General features: G+C 40.6%; 1 protein-coding gene and 1 long non-coding RNA gene across 3 annotated transcripts in view; one reads left to right on the forward strand and one right to left on the reverse strand.

Moving 5' to 3' along the window:
- The window catches only part of plxdc2b (plexin domain containing 2b), a 108,720-nt gene that overhangs the window by 76,433 nt on the left and 19,613 nt on the right, over positions 1-12,674 (forward strand). For both annotated transcript variants that reach the window (XM_046043840.1, XM_046043905.1), the window contains exons 8-11: positions 3,871-3,966; positions 4,120-4,201; positions 9,774-9,834; positions 10,152-10,305. In XM_046043840.1, the coding sequence (XP_045899796.1) occupies positions 3,871-3,966; positions 4,120-4,201; positions 9,774-9,834; positions 10,152-10,305 (393 nt within the window). The remainder of the gene's footprint in view (positions 1-3,870; positions 3,967-4,119; positions 4,202-9,773; positions 9,835-10,151; positions 10,306-12,674) is intronic.
- LOC123967757 lies at positions 9,401-10,130 on the reverse strand. The gene is made up of 3 exons (XR_006824344.1): positions 10,025-10,130; positions 9,741-9,821; positions 9,401-9,474 (listed from the first exon to the last, which is right to left on the reverse strand). It is a non-coding gene; the product is annotated as an uncharacterized LOC123967757 (long non-coding RNA).

Here is a 12,674-nt window from a genome sequence, read left to right on the forward strand (position 1 = left end):
TCATTTATTCAGTCCCGTCCCCCACCCCCCTAGGCAGGAGGACGCCAGGTCCCTCCAGCCCAGGGCTTATAGCAAGAGCCCCTCTAGCACCGGTAGCACCCCAGAGTCAGTGACAACCCCGCCCATCCCCAGGACGGGCCCAGGGGGGCCCAGCCCCCCCAGCGCGCAGACCCGCCCCAGACCCAGAAGCTCCAAAGCCCCGTGCCCCAGACCCCCACACACTCCCGAGGCAGGTCAGTGCAGCCCCAACCCAAAGTCCAACAATCCCCCGTCCTCGCCGGGGCCCCTCCGGCAGCCCCACTGCTAACCCCTCACCTCAACGCTCCCCCACAATCAGCAGCACTCTGAGCACCACCAGCCCCCAAGGGAGCAGGTCCGGGGCAGCAAGGACCCCACCCAAGGACAGAACGGCCCAACAGCCCAGATCCGAAGGTCGGCCCACACCCAGGAGGCAATGCCACTCAAACTTTTTTTTCCAAACTTCTAATGTCCAATTTTTGTGAGCCTGTGTGAATTTTAGCCTCGGTTTCCTGTTCTTAGCTGACAGGAGTGGTACCCGGTGTGGTCTTCGGGTGCTGTAGCCAGTCTGCTTCAACGTTTGACGTGTTGTGCGTTCAGAGATGGTATTCTGCATACCTTGGCTGTAATGAGTGGTTATTTGAGTTACTGTTGCTTTTCTATCATCTCGAATCAGTCTGCCCATTGTCCTCTGACCTCCGAAATCAACAAGGCACTTTCGTCCAACTGCCGCTCACTGGATATTTCCTCTTTTTCGGACCTTTCTGTGTAAACCCTAGAGATGGTTTTTCATGACAGTCCCAGTAGATTGGCAGTTTCTGAAATACACAAATCAGCCCGTCTAGCACCAACAACATGCCTCGTTCAAAGTCACTTAAATCCCCTTTGTTCCCCATTCTGATGCTCGGTTTGAACTTCAGCAAGTTGTCTACATGCCTAACTGCATTCAGTTGCTGCCATGTGATTAGCTGATTAGCTATTTGTGTTAACAAGCAATTGAACAGGTGTACCTAATAAAGTGTTTGTAGTAGTTTGTAGCTGCTTAGAAGAGAAATGTTAATATCTATCAGGAAAAATTAAAGGTAGTGCTTTGGATCTGACTTGATCTGCTTCAGATCTCATTTAAGGGCGATCAAGAAAAATATTTTGACATGTTTTTCATCAGGGATCAAGGCGGTCAATCCAGATTAATACATGGCTTCTGATAGTTTGTATGTTAAACTGTCCTGGGAACATTAAGCCTTAATCTTACCAGAGAAAAAAAACAGGGAGGACAGCTGCTGGCTGTGCCGTGAAGAAGTGGTTCAACTCAGTTAATTGTCTCTGTAGCCAATTACTGCACGGCAACCATGGCAACTAGGGGGACATTTTTTAAACCACTGTAGCTTCGCCCCGGATTAAAAGCTCAAATTAAACATTTTACTCTGCCTCCAGACAAATCAGGCCAACAGTCCATCCAGTAAAAGAGAGAAATGAGAGAGAAGTTGTGTGGGTGTCCTGTGGCAAGGGTATGTAATTAACAGGTCAGGTACATTATCAGTGCTAGAGTAAGCATTATCAGTCACAGTGAGTTATCATTTTCTTGCCTCTACCTGGATTAATAGATTCCCAGCAGGAAGATGTACAAAGACTGGAGCTTTTAATTATATACAGTCTGTAATCGTCATTATGTTTTTATGTTCAGGTATTTCACCACTGATCTCTGCTTAACAAGAAACATTGTGGTTTCACATATTTAATATGACTGAACACACTGTAATATTTTCTGTAACAGTACAAACAGCCAGAATGCTGTCTGATGAGCGGACAGTGCGAGCCTGCCATTTCACCATTGGTATTTAACTCAATGTCTTGACATCATATTTGTATTGATTTCCATGCAGTTCTTCCATATGGATGAATAAGCAATAGGAAGCAGCCTGATATTGTGATTTTATCAAATCCAGTATGTACACACAGCCATTTACCATTATATTTTATAGCTTATGGAGAGTGATACTATATGTAATTGTATTATCTTTTATGGATGTGATTTTAATTTGAATATGGGTTAACTGACTGTCTTGGGCGTAATTGATTAGACACTTTTGCAAAGCTGCCTTTGTTTGATAGTATCAGTGGAAGGTAGCTAAATCCTCATTAGATGTTGTTCATGTTGTGGCTAAGACCGGGCTATAATTGATCTCATTTGGGGCTTCCTTCCACCTACAAACCAGAGGCCAGTGAGGGTGCACAGCCTGCCCACACATCAGCAGCCTCAGGCTGGGGAACTGACCTTCCTCTGGCCCCCACCGTGTCATTAGGCACCTGATAATCCCTTAGCAAGAGGCAAGAGGAAGTCAGGCACCAGGGGAGGAGAGCAGGGGAAAGGAAGGCCGGTCTTATTCTCAGGTCAGACTGAGCTGTCTCACATTTGCTGCTTTGATCAGTTGTCTTGTGTGTAATCAAACCAAACAGGTCTGCAGGGAAACGGCATCCTATCACATGAGAAGAACAACACTGTAGCCAGTGCAACAACCCCCAGACCAAAAACCAATCAACCAAGCAAAAAAAGTAACCTTGAATAGTGTTAAAGGAGTAGTTTAACATGGGAAGTACTCTTATTTGATTTCTTAACCTGCATTAACTGATTTTTATCACAGCACAGACGATATTATATTATCAATATTATATTATCAAATGGCAAACTTGTAAACAGTTTCCTGTTTACATGATGATTGTAAGTCCAATATTAACTCTCTTTAACTCTGTTTTTGGTCTATTAAATATCAAGCTACAGCCGGGAGACATTTATATATAAGAGCTATAACAGCTTTTGATTTTGTTTTATTTGGATTACAAAAACGAGATGTAACGTTAATTAGTGAGCTTTACTTTTGGAGAGAGCCAGGCAAGCTTTTCCCCCTGTTTTCAGTCTTTATGCTAAGCTAACTTCTCCTGGCTGTAGCTACATATTTAACGGACACAAGAGAGTGAAATTGATCTTCTCGTCTTACAAAAGGAATAAGCTTATTTATCAAAATATCAAACTATTCCTTTAACTTTGAAACTGTTTCAGCATATTGCAATTCTACATGATGAATGAGACTTGGAAGTAGCTGCTTGCTGTATGTGTTACACAGCCATGTACTGAAGTTCAATTTTGTAGCTCATTGGTCAAGCAAATACTAGTGCTATAGGAAATGTCATGTGCTGAGTAATGTCGCAATGCATGTTGCAGTGCATCTCAGTGATTTATTCTGCAGATTTACTGTTTCATTCCTGTAACGCCTGTATAGAAAGTCTCATAACAATCTACTTTGGGTTTAGATTAACCAATAAATTAACAGCCCCAAGAAGTTATTATCAGATCTGTTAAGATACTACACACAAAAAGAGCTTTTTTGACTTCAACAAAAGATGTAATTTATCCACCTCTTTCCCTTTTCACTGACTAGTGAAGATGCATGGCCAGCAAAAGCAAGCAGCCCATTTTACACTGACCCACATGAGTTATAAGGGCAAAAATGCAATGAGAGTCAATGATGTATCTTATCAATCGCTCGATCTTACCCTGGCTGATGACTTGCTTTTACAGATGACTGGGAGGGCAGCCTTTCAACAGGGTCTGATTGATATCAGCTGCCAGGGGAAATTGCTCCTGTCCGTTGCCAAGTCATGGGCTGACACTTGAGCACAAAGCGAGGGGAGAAACAAAGTGCTGTGGTAGCATCCCATACGACTTGATTCTGCCTCCCGCTCTCTTCCCTCTTTCTTCAGGGACCACTTGTCCCAGTTTTTATCTCTGGGTGGAAGATTTGTGATGGTTTTGGTTCGCTCTCTCACTCCATCTTCTCCTCCTCCAAAATATAGATGTGAGGCGGAGGACAATCTACGAGTACCACCGCGTGGAGCTGACGAAGACGAGGATCACCAATTCTACAGCCGTGGAAATGATGCCTTTACCCAGTAAGAAGAAGTTATTGTGACAGCTTTTGGTTCAGTCCGTGTTGCTTATCATTAAAGGGGTTGTAGACCTTCTTATTGGCTGTATGTCCATTTGGCTATTGATTGTATAAAGAGTTTTGAAGTTTGACCTGTTTTGACCTTTCTCCTCTTCAGCCTGTCTCCAGTTCACCAGCTGTAGCGCGTGCATCTCCTCACAGATCAACTTCAACTGTAGCTGGTGCCATCGGCTCAACAGGTTAGACTTTTGAACGCTTTCACTCACAGAAGAATCACCTTTAACTCCTTTCACTCCTCTCCTCCCAGCACATTCTCACTAGGGCTGCAACTTAAGGTTATTGTCAGTTTCATATTATTTTTTTGTCATATGAAATTTCAAATAGTGAAAAAATGAAATTTCAAATAGTGAAAAAATGCAACAATGTGACGTCTTCAAAGGACTTCTTTCATCTGACAAAGACCAAAAACTAAAGATATTCAGTCTACAAATATACAAAAAACTGAGACAAGTAACAAAGCAGATGGAATCAGAGAATGTTTCACATTTTGCTTGAAAAATTACTGAAACGACAAGTGATTAAACTAATTGTTTCAGCTCGAATTACTATTATCACACCCATTAACTGTGGTTTTTACATAATCTACGCACATTTGCATGTTAACACACCAATTTTTCTTACAAATCTTACTAGTTGGATGTTTTTATTTAGCTGCATGTTTTTGTAAACACCAAATACCTCTTTGCTCCAATTTGAAAAATAACTTTGCTTTGCTTTTATTGATAATATGCAGGTTTTTTTGGTGAATCTAGCAGTTCACATTTTTTTTGTTAAAAGTTTTACATTTAGATGATTTAGATGTTCCCAAAAACATGACAGCTGCTCAAGCTGGTGTCGGGCCGTCTGTTGTGAGATCCCATTTTAAAAACACACTTAATGCGCCAACCAGTCACCATGGGCTATCACCAGGATGTGCACCAAAACCGAAATGTTCAGGATTAATACTAATGATATTAGAATAATTCAATTTCGTCAAGGTTACATGTATTTTCTGATCATGGTTTTGCATATTTTAATGGAAAATTAGTACACATAGCTCACAAATTTGTTTTTGTTATATTTAAATTTTTTTGGAGAAGTATAACTTTCCAATGAAAGCTGTCTACAGTATCTCTGTTACTGATCCTAGTCAGCGAATGGGAATGTAGTTCTACCATTTAGACGAGACAGCAGCTCATTTTAACATTCATTCAACTCACACCTGTTCTGTCAACCTCTTCTCCGCGTTTTATCTTATCCTTCCTGTCTCCCCTACACTTCAAACAAAAGTAAATATTTGAGCTGCTAAAAGAAGTGCTGGTGTTCCTCCCCAGAATTTCCTGACAGCTGAAATGTGAGCTGAGGTTTTGTTTTGCTGGATGGAAAAGTTTGAGTTAAAAAGACAGCAAGGAGAAATAAATTATGGAGGGCTAGTAGAGTTGTGTTATCATCCAAAGACTGAGAGTTGGGAAAGTTTACTGTCCTGATAAATGTGGTGCGTGAATTTGGTGAAAATGGTTTTTTGGAGGTTGTCATTGGGGTGTATTGAGTTGGCTCGGGGCAGCCTTTTGTATGCCGCTGCACTTTGCATCAAATATTAATCTACCACTCTTTTATTTTGGACTCACTGTTTATTCTCTGAGTATTGTGGTTGACTGGAGAAATGTGCAGTACTTCTGCTCCATCCGTTGAGATTTGTTATTTAAGACTTACATGGGGGGTTTTATATTTGACTTTCCCTCCGTTCTACATGTTAAATTCTTCCGCCTTTGACATAGAAAAACTAATTTACAGTGCAGCAACATGAAAAAGTGTTTTTCCTCTTCTCAATTTATGGATGCTGTGGAGAGATACTGTATGCCTGCAGCAGTGATCTCATTAAGCTACATTTTAATTAGCTTTCTAACTGTGTTAATATCTGACTGTTCAGCCTTACTCTGCCCTTTGTATCCTTCAGCCACTTCTTTTGAAAGAGACAAACATGCTTTAAACGTGCGCCAATTAAAAAAACGTGGTGGCCTCTTTGGCTCCAGGGTTAATGAAAGGCGCTGACATTTTAAGAGAACAACTCTAATGAGCCTCTCTCAAAGTGAAGTGCTGGGAAGGTGAGAGCGCAGGGCCTCTCTCATGCTAAGTTTTGAACCAGTTTGCTGTGGCTGATGTTTGCAGCCGGTGCTGGAGCAGGTTAATAAAACATGACAGAAGTCTCAGTGGACCCGGAGTGGGCCATAAGTGCCTGCGTAGCTGAAAATTCATGTGTTTAGAGCAATTGAAGGGATTTATTTACCTGAAAAACAAAGCTGGTGAGCACCACAAAGGCAGCTCGCTGAAAAGTAATGGCTGTATGGAGACAAATATGTCTTTAATATGTCTTAGTCTCCCACAAAATTATTATTGCATACTTGTATGTTGAGAAATGGCGTAATCACAGGTCGTTGTCGTTGCACTGCTAAACAATCAGGGATGGAAGACGTTTTAAGTCCCTTTTTAAGTAAATCTAATCTTCCAATAATGTAAAATACTCAGTTAATTGTGAAATTCCTGCATTTAAAGTTTTAATATAGTATTATGTACTTCAGTAATAAAAATGAGAATAACTAAGAGTATTAGTGCTGATGCATTAATGTGTGAGCTGCATATATAGTAATTACATATTAGTACATATGTACTAAAGTGTTGGACAGTTGATTATTCTGCAAAACCTTAACAATCTTATAAAGACATTTCTGTTTATAATTAGTTCCTAAAACCATATTTTGCGGTGCAGTAAGAAAATTTCAAACTGATTTCAATCAAGGGTGTTTAAGAAATGTTTCAAAAACATTTCTAGAAATAAGTCTATATCTTAAAAGAAAAAGGAATAAAAGGTTGCAACATTAGAATTATGAAAACGTTTTTACAAAAGTCTTGAGTTTGCCTTGAAACAGGTTGAAATATTCCCACTGGCAGGTTTGTTTCACTTTTTAAATTCTCAATGCCATGCTAAAATAATCAGTTGATTTGGTGACACCAGTGGTGCCTTGGTAACAGCATGTGAGGTTTAATACAACAGCAAACACTGGTTGAACAGCTACTTTATTGGAAATACAACAAGAGTAGTTGGTGCGTTTGTTTGCTGTGCAGCCAAACAAACCCACGTTGTTTTATTAAAGAAGTCAGTCAATAATAATTACAACTGAGATCTGATTTCAGCACACAGTGCAAGTACGTTTCTACACAACAGCAGGACACAGTAAAAGGAGCTGATTGGCTTGCTGAGGAGATGGTGGTGATGATGGTGCCTGTTGACTGCAACTCTTCATCTAACAGCTCCCTGCTGTTGGATGTTTGCATCAGCAGTAACTTAATACAGCTGTAGGAGAGTGAACAATAAACAGTTGGGCTGATGTCAATGTGATAAAATTGCTCTGGATTACACACATGCATCATTTTCTTGTGAATGTGATGATGGACCCCGCCACTAACAATGAAAACCACTATACAGAGAATAATTAAATAATTACAGAATGTAAATGATTCAATAGCCTTTGATGAAAAAATAGTATCAATTTCCTTAAATTTGTAGGGATAGCTTTAAGTACAATACTTAAATGTACTAGTTTACTTTCTGCTACTGCAGATGCTAAGAGGAACTGCATCTTCTGTGAATTTTAGATGAATTGAAGAAGTGGTTATGAAACCTGATAATGAAATCTATCCATCCTGCTGTGAATGTGTGAAACCTGAAGAGAAATTTTCTCTTTTGTGGCTTCATTTATATTCAGATGAAGCACCTCAGCCCGTTTCTAATTAAAAGCACTGCGCCGCAAGCTGAGATGGATGCCATTGAGAAGAAACAAAACCCAAGCTCCCCATAGGGACAGGTTAGACCAGACCTGTGCGGTAATATTGTGTCTCCTTCTGCTTCCATCTCCTCTCTCTCCGGGGGGAAGTAGTCTGGGAAAAGTGGGGGATTAAGCGGAGGAATCTGTCTCGCTTGATTGAACAGATGAGGCAGAATTTTTTGGTGAGGGGAAATAAAAGGAAAGGGATGATTAGAGAGGTGGAAGATGAAAATGGACTCCTTTACATAAAGCTATTACCATAACAATATGTTCACTAGAGAAATGGGGCCTGTTGGGGATATCTAAGACTCTACTGGACTCATATTGTCCCTGCTGCACAAAGCACTGATACCACTGCTTCCTTTAAACCACTTTGTTTCTGCATTGTGGAGTGGTCATAGGTTGTTTTCAGTTGCGTGCATTTTTCTATACATCTCCCACCTGCAGTGACAACTAATTTGAAACTAACAAAGCTTTTCAACTTTACTTTACTTTGATAGATCCCAGTGTGAGTGGGCTTTCTGCTTTGCATACTAACTTCTCCTTACAGACACGACATACCATTTTGGGGCCAAGGGCCTAGACAGAATGATGGCGAATTATAATTTGATCAGTTTACAGCATGAAGGATTAGTAGCTGCCGCCTCGATTACTGGCTGCCTTTTGAGGTTATTAGAAGTCTTGGACTGTGATTCACAGTCTACTCATCCCAAGGCCCCATGACCCATTGAACTTCCCCCTCACAGATCCTACATCTTCATACTGTACAAAGCCAGGGAGTTGGAGGTGCAGGTATTTACCTCTCAGCTTGATTCAGAGTCAAATCATAAGTATTATTACATAAAATGATAAATCATGTCTTTAACTCCTGTGATTGTGGTTAAAATTACACTACAAATTTAATAAAAGGGCCACTCCACCAATTTATACACATCCGCATCAGTTCACTTGTCATGAAGAGTACTACTCAGACTCTCAACTCGGGCTTGAAACTTCAACAGAAAGCCTACATTAGGGGAGTCCTGGTGGTCAGGGGGTTTAGACGCATACCATATACTGTGATATGTCCTAAATTTGATTACAGCTGATTGATTTGTTTCTTGTCACATCTCAACTGTTGATTAAAAGGTGAAAATGGAAAAAACATAAAAAGAAAATGTGGCGTATTTCTGAGTGAAGTGGGATATGTGGGTGGTGTTTAAATACGAGAAGGATTTTAATCAAATGTGTCTCCACTCACACCTGCTTTGTAATAGCGCACACCTAGCTGCTACGACTCACAAGCTAACGGTCAAGTATGGTTTTATGGGATGAGTGGGGTTAACAAGTCGCGCCAAGTCACATTTGATTGGATAAATGTATGTATCGGCCCCCACGTTCAGGATGAGTCTTCAAAATAAGAGAAAAGAGAGACATTATTATTGTAATTTTTTATATTGTTAGCTCAGTCTGGACTCAGTTGCGATTTGGAGGGACAAGGTTTATTTTACTGATTACAGGAAGGTACTAGGCAGGCTCAAGGGGTGTTCGGAGAATCCAGTACGCTGCGGGGGTCGGGATGAAGTCCTGGGGAATCCAGAGTCCAGAGGGAGGTCCAAGGAAACAGAGCCAGTTGGGAGCTGGAGTGGAGCTGGGGCGGGAGTCGGTGCCTAATATATTATAATATATTATTATGTTATATACAGTATTTGGCATAAAGTTTCTATCACTGTGTCATAAAAAACAAAAGAAACAAACCTGCATTTATGAGGAGTTCTGGGTTTTTACCAGGCAAATATATGAGTAATGGCTCATATTAGGGACTAAAAGTCAGGTCTCCGTTGCTTTTTTAATAACCGTTTCTTTAATCTGTCTCTCGCAAATTCTCCAACCACATATCATACAACTATCTTTATAAAATATACTGAAGATTCACCTTTTTACTGGTATTCATCCCCTCTGCCTTCAGATGTTCCAGTGGCTTTGACCGCCATCGGCAGGATTGGGTGGACAACAGCTGTCCAGATGAGGTAAGCAGTCAAGATAAATTTTTCAGTATCTTCAACCAAGTCCAGTTGCCCTTGATTTTAACCTTCATTGGATAACTATGACCTGGATGACTGAGAATCTTCATAGACAGTCAAGATAAAGACTTATAATAATCAGACATGACTTGAATCTGTCTGACAGTGCTTCAGATGTTTCAGCGTCTGAACTTACCAATGGTGAAATATGTGTGTTTGAGGTTGCCTGGATGATGAATGCCCTTTGTTGCAGTATGCAGGGAGCATATCATTTTCTTTTTGAGAGACTGCACGCAGCCATGACAACTTTTCTCATCTTTCAGACAAAGGACAAGATGTGCGACATCATCGACACTACGCACCTCTACCCCTTCACCACTACGATTGTCGCCAAGACAACATCCAGGACCAAAGAGGCCACTGCAGGCAGGGACACACCCTCCACCTCCTACCCTCCCACCAGCGTCCCCACTGAAGGTAAAGTAGAAAACACAGAGCTGGAACGAGGCCGCAGGGCATTTTATGTAGGAGCCCAGAGCTTTCATTCAAGTAGTGATGGATGCTCTGTTCTGGAAAGATTTTTAAATGAAGTGCATTTGCTGGAACTGTTCTTTTATTGGAACAGATGTGTTTCCTTTTTTACAACATGCACAAGACACGTCTCTCTTTTGGCAAAGGCATAAATATGAACTGTCGCTCTCCATTTAAGATAGAAAGATTTATTCCAGATGGCAGGCAGTGGAGCAAGGCGCTGCAGCTGTGTTTGTACCAACTTTTAAACAATTCAGATTGAATAAGAACAAATCTCACCAGTCCAAAATAGATGCACCCACACGAACCTGTGCGTAGCAATCTTTTCTCAATGCACTTTACCACCACTGTGATCATGTCGTTCAGCTCTGCTGGCTCTCCGTCAGTCTTTGTTCTCAGGAATTTTTGACTCCTAAAAACGTTTCTTTCTGATGAATCATCAGCTGACATATTAAAGGTGTTCTCATTCAACTATTGTTCTTCTTAATCATTTTTCAGATTAATAATAAAGCATTAACTTTCAGTGTTTGCTTGTGAAGGTGAGTGAAGGCCAGTTTTCATTTTTGAAGGCTGAACATTCAATTGGAAATTAGATTGAGCGCTGGCTTTTGTCGCAGTAAGTGGAAAGTGACTTTACAATAATTTTGGAATTTAGTGAAATTGGCTCGATCTAATTCAGATATTGAGGCTTTCTGAAAGCTGTTTCTCGTCATTACCTGTATTCTCCCTCTCTTTCAAGGTCTCATTATACTGTACATTTTACATACATTGTAGTCGGGTCCCATGACTGTGGTTTTGTAGAGAAAAAGAGAAATCCAAAACAGTAAAGAGAGTTAAACAGCCAGTCAAGAGAAGTTAACTTTCTCAAGTTATGTTGAATATCTCGCATGAAGTCACAACGGCAATGTACAGGTATATAGATATAGATAGGTATATAAGATTTAGTTACTGATCATACATGTTTTTAAAGACGTGATGTCTAAAAGTCTGGCTAATTAATGGCTGTATCTACAGTGAAATACAGATAATAAGGGAACATAGAAAGTAAACATACTACAAAAATGAATCAAAAATGAATCTCGAAAACATAAACATAGAGTAAGAGGAAAACAAGTAAAACACATGACAGTTCATAATGTTGTTTTAGCGACAGATTAGCTTCTGGTCACTAGTGTATTTGCTAGTTCGGTTAGGTTGTAGTTAAATACGATGTCTTAATTATTAAAGCCTAGTTTACACTACACGCTTTTTAGCCCAATTTGCTGCTCGGCGACCGTCAGACTGTGATTGGGAGTAAATCAGCGGTTGATCGGCGGTCGGCAGTCGTTACGTGTGAACTACTCAACGACGCATCAAAACGGATCCCCAACACATCACTGCCACATCACCGATGTCTGCCAGATATCTAGCATGCCAAATCCAGCCAATGAGAGCAGGCAGCTGGCAGAGCAGGCAGCTACTTTTTTTTACTACAAAACACTTTTAACTATCCTCCAGCTCTTTCTGTAGCTCAGACAATCCCTTCTGCCTGCATGTACTAATCCATTCTTTCACCCATATTATTTCTCTTTATAATTGCTGTCTTTATAATAACAAACAACAGCTGTTTCGTGTGTAGGTTTGCGTCATTTACCGTTTCACATTCACTGTGTTTTCTTGACAAAGTCGCTGTCAGTTCGGGTAGTGTGTGACCTCCTGTCACCGATCTGTCACATAGTGTGAACACCACAACGACTTCAAGTCTCCCGTCACAAGACAGCAATTTATGTAGTGGCCGACGCTGAAAGTCGTGTAGTCTGCACGAGCCTTAAGATGCACTTAAAACTGGTATAGATGAAACAAAAAAACATTTCTCAAATCTGACTACTTGACTTAGAATATTGTTAAATTCACTTGCTTTGTATGTTTGCACGTACAGTGTTGAGACAGTGGTGTTTTCATTTTCATCCCCCAAAATATTGAAAATAATCAGTCAAAATAAAATTTTTGCAGTAGATGTTTAAAATGAAAATACTCCATCTGTCATTGGTGATGTGCTTTAGTTCAGCTTCTTTCACTGACAGTATTTCCCAGCGAAGGCGGAGGGGGTCATGCTCCTTTGAAATTGCAGTGTAAAGTACTGAGCACATTATTCACTGTTATCTAATGCAAATCCCTCTTTGAAAAGAGCAGACAGGATTCTTCTGCTGATGATAGGAAAACGTCAAAGGTGTCCTTTAAAGTTTGTTTACTCCAACCCCCCCACCCCCACCCCGTCTCTGGAGACACAAGAGTTATGAGTTGGCTGAATCTATGGTGCCAATTTTCAGCTCATT

This window comes from Micropterus dolomieu, linkage group LG01, assembly GCF_021292245.1.
Source record: "Micropterus dolomieu isolate WLL.071019.BEF.003 ecotype Adirondacks linkage group LG01, ASM2129224v1, whole genome shotgun sequence".
In the NCBI taxonomy this organism is placed as follows: domain Eukaryota; kingdom Metazoa; phylum Chordata; class Actinopteri; order Centrarchiformes; family Centrarchidae; genus Micropterus; species Micropterus dolomieu.